General features: G+C 37.9%; 1 protein-coding gene across 1 annotated transcript; it reads left to right on the top strand.

The window, feature by feature from the left end:
• Positions 1 to 250: 250 nt before the first annotated feature.
• On the top strand, positions 251 to 2,089 carry LOC134366573 (probable ATP-dependent RNA helicase DDX53; the record flags this gene model as incomplete). Its single annotated transcript, XM_063082935.1, has 1 exon — positions 251 to 2,089. A coding segment is annotated over exon 1 (1,839 nt), but the record flags the coding sequence as incomplete, so codon positions are not given.
• Between the last annotated feature and the right edge of the window lie 10,516 nt (positions 2,090 to 12,605).

Raw genomic sequence — 12,605 nt, 5'->3', positions numbered from 1 at the left:
GGCAGGGTCAGCCCCTGAGAGGGAGTGCCTCTTTAAATGTACATCACAGCCACCTGCTTACATCACACTAGTCCCGGCCCCGTGATTGGTCAGGCATTCAACGCCCCTCCCCTCTGCAGCCTCAAACACTGGTTGCTTAGGTAACAGCCGCTTCAAAGCCTGCAGAGTGGGAGGCGGCAGACCAGACCTTCTCGCATCTCCTGACCGTATGTAGGCCAGAAGCTGGCACCGACACTACCTCTACCCTACAATGTCCCGGGTCCCGGACTGGAAGAGGGCAGAGCGTAGTCCAGGAGCTCCTGGGGCCAGCTGCGATGACAGAGGTGGCAGAGGCAGCAGTTGGAATGGCCCCTCAGGCGGTTTGGGTCCTAGAGCCGCAGGCTCCCATGAACCACCACTCTGCTTTAGACTGGAGAACCACCTGGTTGGCTCAGTCATTGGTTGTGGTGGGTCAAAAATAAAAGACCTACAGCGTTCGACAAACACTAAAATACAGATAAAAAAGGGGGACTGCGAAGCAGTAGTGAAAATTTTTGGCAGCAAAGATATGAAAGCAAAGGCCAAGGCAGCTATAGATACTCTTATTAAAAGACAAGAAAGGTACCGTTCAGAATCGGATGTGGATAATGCTGCGTCCCAACCTCCTGTTGGGAGAGACGTAAGCACAGTTAACGTTGTCAGAGAAGCTCCGCCATTGATGGATTTGGATCGTATTAAGGCAGAAGCCGTGGCGTGGGAAAAAAGAAAGTGGGCAGATTTACCACCAATTAAGAAAGACTTTTACACAGAATCCAAAGCTACAAGCTCCATGTCTAAAGAACAGGTAGACAAGTGGAGGAAAGAAAATTACAACGTAATGTGTGATGACTTGAAAGATGGTGAGAAGCGTCCCATCCCTAATCCAGCTTGTGAATTTGAGGACGCTTTCCGTCCGTACACAGAACTTATGAAAAGCATAACAAGGGCGGGTTTTCAAAAACCAACACCAATTCAGGCACAGGCATGGCCCATTGCCTTAAAAGGAGTAGATCTTATAGGAGTTGCCCAAACTGGCACAGGCAAAACATTGTCCTACTTAATGCCTGGGTTTATTCATCTTGATGGTCAACCGATATCTAGAGAACAAAGGAATGGACCTGGCATGCTAGTCCTCACTCCCACCAGAGAATTAGCTCTTCAGGTGGAAGCTGAATGTTCTAAATATTCATATAAAGGTCTGAAAAGTATTTGTATACATGGTGGTAGAAATAGAGAAGGACAAATTCAAGGCATTACCAAAAGTGTAGATATCATTATTGCAACTCCTGGAAGACTGAATGACCTGCAAATGAATAAGTTTGTTGACCTACGAAGCATAACCTACTTGGTCTTAGATGAGGCAGATAAAATGCTACATCTGGGGCTTGAGCACCAGATTAAGAAAATTTTGTTAGATGTGCGCCCAGATCGGCAGACTGTTATGACAAGTGCAACTTGGCCAGATTCTGTCCGTAGACTTGCACAGTCTTATTTGAAAGAGCCTATGATTGTTTATGTTGGCACTCTGGATCTAGTTGCTGTAAACACAGTGAAGCAAAATATAATCGTTACCACAGAAGCAGAAAAACGAGCTCTTATCCAAGAATTCCTAGAGAATATGTCACCAAAAGACAAAGTCATAGTGTTTGTCAACCGAAAACTTGTTGTTGATGACTTATCAAGTGATTTTGGTATCCAAGGCCTCCCTGTGCAATCACTACATGGTGACAGAGAGCTATGTGATCGAGAGGAAGCATTAGAAGACTTTAAAAGTGGAAAAGTGAAGATATTGATTACAACTGATTTAGTATCCCGAGGACTTGATGTTAACGATATCACACACGTATATAATTATGATTTCCCACAAAACATTGAAGAATATATCCACAGAGTAGGACGTACTGGACGAGCAGGAAAGACTGGAACGTCAATTTCCCTTATCACTCAAGATAATTCAAAGATTGCCAATGAATTGATTCAAATTCTGAAAAGAGCAAATCAGAGTGTCCCAGAAGATCTTGTAGCGATGGCCAAGCGATACAACTTCCATAAACAAAAAAAGGGGACACAGAAAAAAGACCAGGAAAATCTTGAGGAAAACCCAAGAAGAATTATGTTTACATTGAAAAGTTGTACCAGCTACGGGAAGATTTAAGGCATTTTGAACATACACAGTATTCAAGATACATAAGAAAGTTATTGGAAACATACTGGCAGTTTGAAGACATAACTGATTCTTAAATAACTCTAAGCTTTCAATATTGTGTATGTTCTTTAATAAAAAAAATGTTTTTAAAATGAGAGCATGAGATACTTTGTGGGGAAAAATTGAATGCTATGTATTGGTAAAATCTTGTTTCTTTAATATTCTGCCATGTCGATCTGTCTTAAAGACTTGGTAGAAGGCAGTGATGGTGCTTTTCTTGCTTTATAATAGTTGCGCTGAATTGCAGCATACATCGCTTTCATTAAGCTTATTCCAGTCAAAATATTCTCTCCCCAGCACCCCCAATGGTTGGTGCCACAGTAATCCCTAAACATATCTCCACTGTCATTCCTGAATTATTTTTTAGTTCATTAGAAAATAAGTGCTAAATCTTCTAGAAGATTCTACAGTTCTATATTATCTGATAGATGTAACCAAGAGAACACGTGTCTGACTGTCTGGGAATCATATCCTTACGTGAATTCTGTCACTAACCACTGATTAGAAATTCCAGGGAGGTCACTTGTCTTCTCTAGGTCTCAATTTCTCCACTCATAAAATGGGATGGTTAGATTAAAAAAATTTGGGGTCTCCTTCACCTCTAAAATTTTGTGATATTATAAGTAAAATCGTGTACCCCAACTTTGTATTAACACCTTATAATCTAATCTAGGGAAAATTGCACCCTTGTGTAATAAATTGAACAAAGAAACCCTTTTTAAAGATCAGAAATACTTTCTGCATGTTTAGTAATTTTGTAATGTGACTGGCAGGTTTCTTTTTATTCTTTGCTTTTCTTTTCATCATATTTTGTTTTTAATTTTTGATTCAATTTGTCTTGAAAAGGTCAAAACCACATATACACACACACCAGAGGAAAAATTGAGTGTGAAAGAGAAATATATCATCTACTGGGGAAAATATAAAAAAATCAGATGACACTCTTGCCATAGGAACCCATTTTAGTAAAACTCTAATTTTGTTTATAATTCCATCTCTTATGCCTTACTTAGAAGCAACATACATCTCACAATTGCAAACAATATCGCCACAATGATGCAAAATAAATTCCAAAATTCAGTTTTCATGGAAACGTTGGAATTAGTTAAGACTTAACATTTCTGGCAAAATAAAGAGAAAAATGAATGCAACTGTCTTTTCCCACAGCTTGCTTGCCTTAGTTGTGAACACAAATAAGTCAGAAATTAAGAGGAAAAAAGAGTTAAACACTCTAGGCATAGGTATTTGAGGTTTAAAGTCTGCTTTTAAAGGTTTTATATATAGGCTCAATATCTCCTGATAAAATTAATAGCAATGGTTAACACATTTGAATGACATATACCAGGTGCTTAATCTCATAATTTCTAATATTCATAAGTAACCTACTCAATCATGTCTAAATAACAACAACAACAAAAACTATCACTCAGTGTCTGTGAGTAAGAAAAGTGTGCATTTCTTCTATAAGAAAAGGCTGAAAAGAAGAGCCAGTGTATGGAGAAAGGTAAGTAGAGACAGAAGAACGGTTCTTAACCAGGGGTACTTTGCTACCCAGGAGACCTTTGACAATATCTGAAGACAGTAATGGTTGCTACAACTTTGGGCGGGGGGTGAGGAACTACTGGCATCTAGTGGGTAGAAGTTGCTAAACACCCTGCAATCTATGGATAGTCCCACACAACAAAGAATTATCTGGCCTAAAACAATAGTGCTGAGATGGAGAATCCTTGAGAGACCATAAGAAAAACAAAACAACCAGTTGCATAGGAACCAAGAAGGGGCTCCTTTGGGAACACAGGGGCCTGTTTAGAATAGGGAATGCACAAAGGGCAAAAGCCTTAAGTGCACAGAATGGGAACATTATGTGCTGAAAACAGCACATGCTGGAAACAGCAAAGATGTCCTGATTCATTAGTAGGAAACACTGAGATCATTTTCTGTCCTGTTCACACACTCCTTTCTGTACTTCTTTTAATACTATATTCAGCTTGTTACATGGCCAAGGTCTGGATACTACCACAGAAGATGAGACATGACCGAGCTCAGGGCTGCACCAGCTTTCTCCTTTCTTGCAGGAGTTAGCTTGGTGTAGTCCCTCTGGGCCTCTCATAGCTTTCAAATATTTGGGCTTTGAGTAATCCTTGCATCTCCATCACTGAAAGGATAGTGATAGACTCCAAAGGGAAAAAAAAATAGAGGGTTTCTAAGCTCTATCTTATGGATTGTATAGAATAAAGCCCTACAAATTTCCTATCTTTGGTATAGTTGTATCAGCGGTCCTCCACCAGAGACAATTTTGTCAATGTCTAGATACAGATTTGGTTGTCACAACTTGGGGTGGTGGTGGTAGCATTGGCATCTCCTGGGTACCACTAAACACCCCACAATGCATAGGAGAGGCTCCCCACAACAGAGAATTATCTGGCCCAAATGTCAGTAGTGCCGTGGTTGAGACACTGTGCAATAAATTCAGCAAAATGAAACAAGCAACAACAGCAAATCAAGCCTAGTTGTAGAGATACTGTATTAGTCTGTTTCTGTTGCTTATAACAAAATATACGGAACTGGGTATTTTATAAAGAAATTGAAATTTATTGCTGACAGTTTCTGAGGCTGGGAAGTCCAAAGTCCAAGGAACATATCTGGTGGTGGTGACAGTGACCCTTCTCATTGCAAGAAGCAGAGAGAGCAGAGATGAACCTCCTCAATCTCCTTTTAAAGCCCTTCAAACCATGCCCCTGACCACAATTATTAATCCATTCACTACAGCATGGTCCTGCAATCTAATCACCTCTTCAAGTCTCCATCTTTAAGTTACCATAATAGGATTTCCCACCCTCTTAACACCATCACAGGGGTGGGGGGATTCAAGGTTTGGGGGGTACAATCAATCCAAGGCAAAACCACGAAGGCACTTCAGGGAGGAAAACAAAAAGAGATTATATATTGTGCACTGTGTAATATAAACCCCCCTGTAAACTTTCCTGTCTTTGTTGCAATCTGTGTTTCTGAACTGGAGTTGATTTTGTCCCCAGTTTGACATTTGGCAATGTCTGGAGACCGTTTTAGTTGTCCCTATCAGGGAGCAGAATTGCTACTGGCATCCAGCAGGCAGAAGTCAGCGATAACCACCCTATAATGCACCAGATAGCACCCTATGACAACTGATCTTTTGGTCTGAAATGTATGGTGTTGAGGTCAAGAAACTGGTTTACTTTGACCAATAAAGTTCTTGTGTGAGCAAATTGTTTCTCAGAAAGTCAAAGAAACACTGAGTTCTGCATCCAAATTGGAAGGGCTTGAAAACAAGGCACTGAACATGCACTGGCACAGGAGTGAAAGTATGAGGATTCAGCTGCCCTCAGAGTTTTTCCTATAAGATTCTTAGCATAGTGACTCACATTCAGTAGGTATTCCACAAATGTTAGATCCCTTTCACCCTCACTCTCCCATCACCCATTATACACTGCTTGTTCAGTATTCTGGGCGCTGCTCGGGCTATTCGCCCCGGTCTGGAATGTCCCTTTTCTTTCCTCTCTGCCAAGCCAAATCATAGTCATCATTCTGGGTCCAGCCAAAGTGCCACATTTTCCCTAAGTTCCTGTCTGCTCTCCTTCATTTCAAAACTTCTGTAGCTCTCCTTATCTAACAATAATGTTGACATTTATACTATACTAGTTTGCATTCCGACAGAGACAACTTTGAAAAATTCAAATGAATTAAGAGGAATTGCACAATCAGGTATTTAAATACATTATAAAAGTACAATACTTAAAACATTTTTATCCCATGTGATTGACAAACTGTGAGAGAGAACTGTCCAGAGATAAATCTGTATATAAATAAGGTATGTAATAAAGGTGAAATTTTAAATCAGAAAAGAAAGGAAAGTCTATTCTAAACTAACTAAATAAAATAAATAAATGAAAGCTATGTGATACATGCCAGAACAATTGATTAACAAAATTCTCCTGCCATTAAAAAGTAATCCACACTAGATTCTTGCTCTTTATAAAAGAGAAAAGAACTTGAAGCTTACATAGGAAAATAATTTCTGATATCAAAATGGAAAATAATTTTTAAACATAAAAGCAAACACAGAAAATTAATAGGTTTGACAACATAAAAATGAAAATCTTCTTAATGTCAAAAGTACCATCAAAGACACAGGAAACACCAGAATAATAATTTTAAATATATAACACAATCATAGTTATTTATATTTAACATACAGAGCTTTTTACAAAGAAAAAAAAGATGAATTCCAAAGTAGAAATTTGGACAGAAATGTAAAAGACAATTCACCAGAAAAGTGAAGAGTAATTGTGTTAAAAAGTGCTTGACTTCTTTATAGTGAAAGGAATAAAAATTAAACCAATGACATAACTTTTTCTCTGGAAAATTGGGCTAAGATTTGAAAGAAAAAAAAAACCCTGAAAATACCTAATGCTATAAAACATGCAGGGAAATAAACACCAGTAAATTACAATTTGGCATAATTATATTCCTTGGAAAGATAGTTGAAATTATGGATAAAATCTGTATATGTTTAATAGACTTTGCCCCAGTAATGTTACTTCTAGACATTTACCTTAATAAGATAATCACATATATACCAATATTTATGTACAAGGCTTAAAGTGTTAATTTAAGTAAGTTTTTAAAAACCCCGAGGTCCAATGATAGGGCACTAGTTAAATGAATTGCAGCATATCTATTCCTGATTTGGAAGAATAGAAATCATTTTCTTAAAGAATGTTTAAGGAGTGGAGACCCGTGTGGCACTGGGGCTCACTCTTAGGCCCCAGAGGGAAGTGCCAACAGCTGCAGCAGCCTCTGAGGTGAGCTCAGACCTGCATGGCACCAGGGCTCAGTCCTAGGCCCCAGAGGGAAGCGCCCATAGGCCCAGCAAGTGCAGAGGTGAGCCGAGATCCATGTGGTACTGGGAGCTCAGTCTATGGCCACAGATTCTATAACAGGAGTCAAGGTGATGTTATATAGCAACTGCCGCACCTACTGTCACTGCAAGGACAGTTCACCAGCACAGTACCAGCCAGGGCCACTCTAAAGGCAACCTGCTGCTCACTTGACTACATAGATATAAGAAGGGTCACTAGTAGAGCCTGAAAATAGAGGAAGAAGTCTTTATCCTCATAGATAACCCCAGAGTAGTAGAAGAAGCAAGTCCTCTACCAGATGACCAAACATCAATGAAAAAATACTAGAACTACAAAAAAACAAGAAGATATGACACCACCAAAGGAATACAGTAATGCTCAAATTTCAGACCCCATAGAACATGGAATCCTTGAAATGTCTGAAAAGGAATTCTGAGCAATGATCTGAAGAAAAATCAAAGAGGTAAAAGAAGACTCAATTAGAGAACACAATGAAACAAGAAAAAATGTCCAGAACACGAAGGAGGAAATTTACAAAGAGATTGATACCTTAAAAAAAGAGTGTAGCAGAACTCCTAGAAATGAAAGACTCAGTCAATAAAATAAAAAACGTAACAGAGAGGTGAGCAGCAGGCTAGAGCAAGCAGAAGAAAGAATTTCAGATATCGAAGGTGGTCTTTTTGAAATAACCCATGCAGACCAAAAAAAAAAAAAAAAGGAAAGAATTTAAAATATGAAAAAAAATTAAGAGAGATAGCAGACAAACTCAAGTGCTCTAGCATCCAAATTGTGGGTATTTCAGAAGGGCTGGAGAAAGGAAAAGATATTGAAAAGTTCAATAACAGAAAACTTCCCAGGTGTAGGGGGAGATGCAGACCTTCAGATCCAGGAAGCTCAAAGGTTGCCAAACAGATTCAATCCAAAAAGATCCTCTCTGAGAAACATTATCGTCAAATTTGCAAAGCTCAAAGACAAAGAGAGAATTCTAAAAGCAGCAAGAGAAAAATGACAAGTCACCTATAAGGGAACCCCTGTCAGACTAACAGCAGACTTCTCAACTGAAACCCTACAGGCCAGAAGAAAGTGGAATTATATATTCAAAATACTGAAAGAAAAAAATTGCCAGCCAAGAATTCTTTACCCAGCAAGGCACTCCTTAAGAAATGAGGGAGAAATAGTGCATTTCTCAGAGAAACAAAAATTCTGGGAGTTCACTACTGCACGACTAGGCCTGTAAGAATTTCTCAAGGGAGTCCTGCATCTGGAATCCGAAGAACAATATTCACTATCATGAATATACAAGAAAGAGAAAAACCTGATGTTAAAACAAAAATGCCAGTGAGAAAGAGAAAGAAGCTAAATCATGCCACCTCAAATTTCCAGCTAACACTGAAGAAGAGAAATAAAAGGGGAAGTAATGATCAAAAGATATTTGAATCATCTAAACAAAAAGCAACTAAATGACAGGAATTAAACAATACTTGTCAATAACTACCCTAAATGTGAATGCATTAAACTTCCCATCAAAAAACACAGACTGATTGATTGGATTAAAAAGCTAGACCCAAGTATATGCAGTCTTCAAGAGACCCACCTCATCTGTAGACGCACACAGAGACTAAAGGTGAAGGGATGGAAAAGGATATAACATGCAAATTGAAACCATAAATGAGCAGGAATAGCTATTCTTATATTGGATAAAATAGACTTTAAACCAAAAAACATAAAAAGAGACAGAGAAGGCCACTGTATAATGATAAAAGGATCTATCCAGCTAGAAGACATAACAAGCATAAATATGTATGCACTGAATATGGGAGCACTCAGATGCATAAAGCAAACACTCTTAGACCTAAAGAAAGAAATAGGACCTAATACATTTATAGTGGGTGACCTGAACACCCCTCTCCCAGTATAGGACAGATCTTCCAGGCAACAAATCAACAAAGAGACACCGAATTTAAACTACACCTTAAACCAACCAGACCTGTCAGATATATACAGAACTTTTCACCCAACAACCAAAGAATATACTTTCTTCTCATCAGCACATGGAACATTCTCCAGGATAGACCACATATTAGGCCACAAATCTAGTCTCAGCAAATTTAAATAAATTGAAACATCCCAAGTATCTTTTCAGACCATAACAGACTAAAACTGGAAATTAATAACAAGCAAGACTCTGGAAACTATATAAATAGATGGAAACTAAACAATAGGCTCCTGAATGACCTATGGATCCAAGAAGAAATCAAACAGGAAATCAGAAAATTTCTTGAAACTGATGAAAATAAAGACACATCATACCAAAACCTGTGGGATACTACAAAAGCAATACTCAGAGGGAAATTTATTGCAATAAATGCTTACATCAAAAGAATGTAAAGACTTCAAATAAATGACCTAACCCTATACCTCAAAGAACTAGAAAAACAGCAACAATCTAATCCTAAAGGTAGTAGACAGAGAGAAATAATTAAGTTCAGAGCAGTACTAAATGAAATAGAGACCCAAACAGCAATGGAAAAGATCAACAAAACAAAAAGTTTATTTTTTCAGAAGATAAATAAAATAGACAAACCATTAGCTAGGTTAACAAAATAAATAAATAAATAAATAAATAAATAAATAAATAAATAAATAAATAAATAAATAAAAGAAGAGAGAAGACCCAAATAACAAAAATTAGAAATGAAAAGGGGGACATTACAACCAATAGCACAGGAATATGAAGAATCATTAGAGAATATTATAAACAACTGTATGACAACAAAAATGAAAACCTGGAAAATATGGATAAGTTTCTGGACACATACAAACTACCCAGACCAAATCAAGAAGATATAGAAAACCTGAACAGACCGACAACAAACAACGAGATTGAAGAGGTAATCAACAATATTCCAACAGAGAAAGGCCTCCAGGTCTGGGTGGCTTTACAGCTGAATTAATACCAATTCTCCTAAAACTATTCCAAAAAACTGAAACAGAAGCCACTCTCCCAAACTCATTCGATGAGGCCAACATAACTTTGATACCAAAACCAGATAAAGAAACCAAAAAAAGAAAATAACAGGCCAATATCTTTGATGAACATAGACGCAAAAATCCTCAATAAAATATTAGCAATCAGAATACAGAAACACACTAAAAAAATTAAAAACCATGATCAAATAGGATTCATCCCAGGGATGCAAGGATGGTTCAACATATGAAAGTCAACACACTCAACAAACATCATGTTTGATGTTGATACATCACATCAGCAAACTCAAGGATAAAAACCATATGATTATCTCAATAGATGCTGAAAAAACATTTGACAAAACTCAATATCCCTTCGTGAGAAAGACTCTCGACCAATTAGGTATAGAAGGAAAGTATCTCAACACAATAAAAGCCATCTATGACAAGCCCACTGCCAGTATCATTCTGAATGGGGAAAAACTGAAGGCTTTTTTGTTAAGAACAGGAACAAGACAAGGATACCCACTCATACCACCTCTGGTACTAGCCAGAGCAATCAGGCAAGAGAAAGAAATAAAGGGCATCCAGATTGGAAAAGATGAAGTCAAACTGTCCCTATTTGCAGATGACACGATCCCATATATAGAAACATCTAAAGACTCTATCAAAAACCACCTAGAGCTGGCTAATAATTTCAGTAATGTTGCAGGATACAAAATAAATCCCTCAAATCAGTTGCATTTATATTCTCCAATAATGAACTAACAGAAAGAGAAATCAAGAAAGTAAGCCAAATTTCAATTGTCACAAAAAAATAAAATACCTAGGAACCAATTTAACCAAGGAGGTGAAAGATCTCTACAATGAGAACTACAAGCCACTACTGAAAGGAATTAAAGAAGACACAAAAAGATGGAAAGATATTCCATGCTCCTGGATTGGAAGAATTAACATTGTAAAAAGGTCTATATTACCCAGAGCAATCTACAGATTCAATGCAACCCCCATCAAAATACCAATGACATTCTTCACAGAAATGGAAAAACAATCTTAACATTCATATGGAATCACAAAAGACCCTGAATAGCCAAAGCAATCCTGAGCAAATAAATAAATAATTAATTAATTAAAGCTGGAGGCATAATACTACCTGACTTCAAATTATACTACAAAGCTATAGTAACCAAAACAGCAAGTACTAGCATAAAAAAATAGACAGGCAGACCAGTGGAGTAGAATAGAGAACCCAGAAATCACCCCTCAGGCTTACAGCCATCTGATATTTGACAAGGACAACGAAAACCTACATTGAGGAAAAGACTGCCTCTTCAATAAGTGGTGCTGGGAAAATTGGATATCCACATGCAGAAGAATAAAACCAGACATGCATCTCTTACCATATACTAAAACAACTCAAAATGGATTAAAGACTTAAGTATAAGACCTGAAACTGTAAAAATACTAAGGGAAAATATTGGTGAATCACTTCAGCAATTCTTTCTGGGCACAGGCTTTATGAACATGAGCATGAAAGCACAAGCAGCCAAGGAAAAAGTAAACAAATGGGACTATATCAAACTAAAAAGCTTCTGCACAGCAAAGGAAACAATCAACAGAGTGAAACAATGACCTACAGATTGGGAGAAAATTTTTGCTAACTATGCATCTGACAAGGGATTAATTTCCATGATATACAAGGAACTCAAGCAATTACACAGCAAAGAACCAAATAACCCAATTAAAAAATGGGTGAAGGAACTGAATATACATTCTTCAAAGGAAGACATACAAAAGGTCAACAGGTACATGAGAAAATGCTCAACATCACTAGTCATCAGGGAAATGCAAATTAAAACCACATTGCAGTACCAACTCACTCCAGTTAAACTGGCTATAGCCAAAAAGATGGAGAATAACAAATGCTCATGAGGATGTGGAGAGAAGGGAACACTCCACACTGTTGGTGGGACTGTAAATTAGTACAACCACTATGGAAAACAGCATCGAGCTTTCTCGACAACTACAGATTGATCTTCCATATGATCCAGCAATCCCACTTCTGGGTATATACCAGAGGAATGGAAATCATCATGTCGAAGAGATACCTGCACGCCCATGTTCATTGCAGCTCTGTTCACAATAGCCAAGATATGGAACCAACCTAAATGTACATTGATGGATAATTGGATAAGGAAAATGTGGTATATATATACTATAGAATAACACTCTGCCATAAAAGAATGAAATCCTTCCATTTGCAACAACACAGATGAGCTTGGAGAAATATGTTGAGTGAAATAAGCAAAGCACAGAGGGATAAATACCACATGTACTCACTCATAAGTGGTTGCTAAGAGAGAAAGAAGGAACCAAAGAAAGACCACAGTGGTGTGTTGGACTTGCAGAGGGAGAGAACGTACCTAGGGATACAAAGTGGAGTGGAGGAAAGGGAGTTGGGTAGTGAAGTCGGGGAATATTGGGTGGGGGACATTGGGTATAATCGCAATTTGTAC

This window comes from Cynocephalus volans, chromosome X (genome assembly GCF_027409185.1).
Source record: "Cynocephalus volans isolate mCynVol1 chromosome X, mCynVol1.pri, whole genome shotgun sequence".
Lineage (NCBI taxonomy): Eukaryota > Metazoa > Chordata > Mammalia > Dermoptera > Cynocephalidae > Cynocephalus > Cynocephalus volans.
Note: the sequence above shows the minus strand (reverse complement) of the source record. Positions and strands in the feature narration are given on the sequence as shown.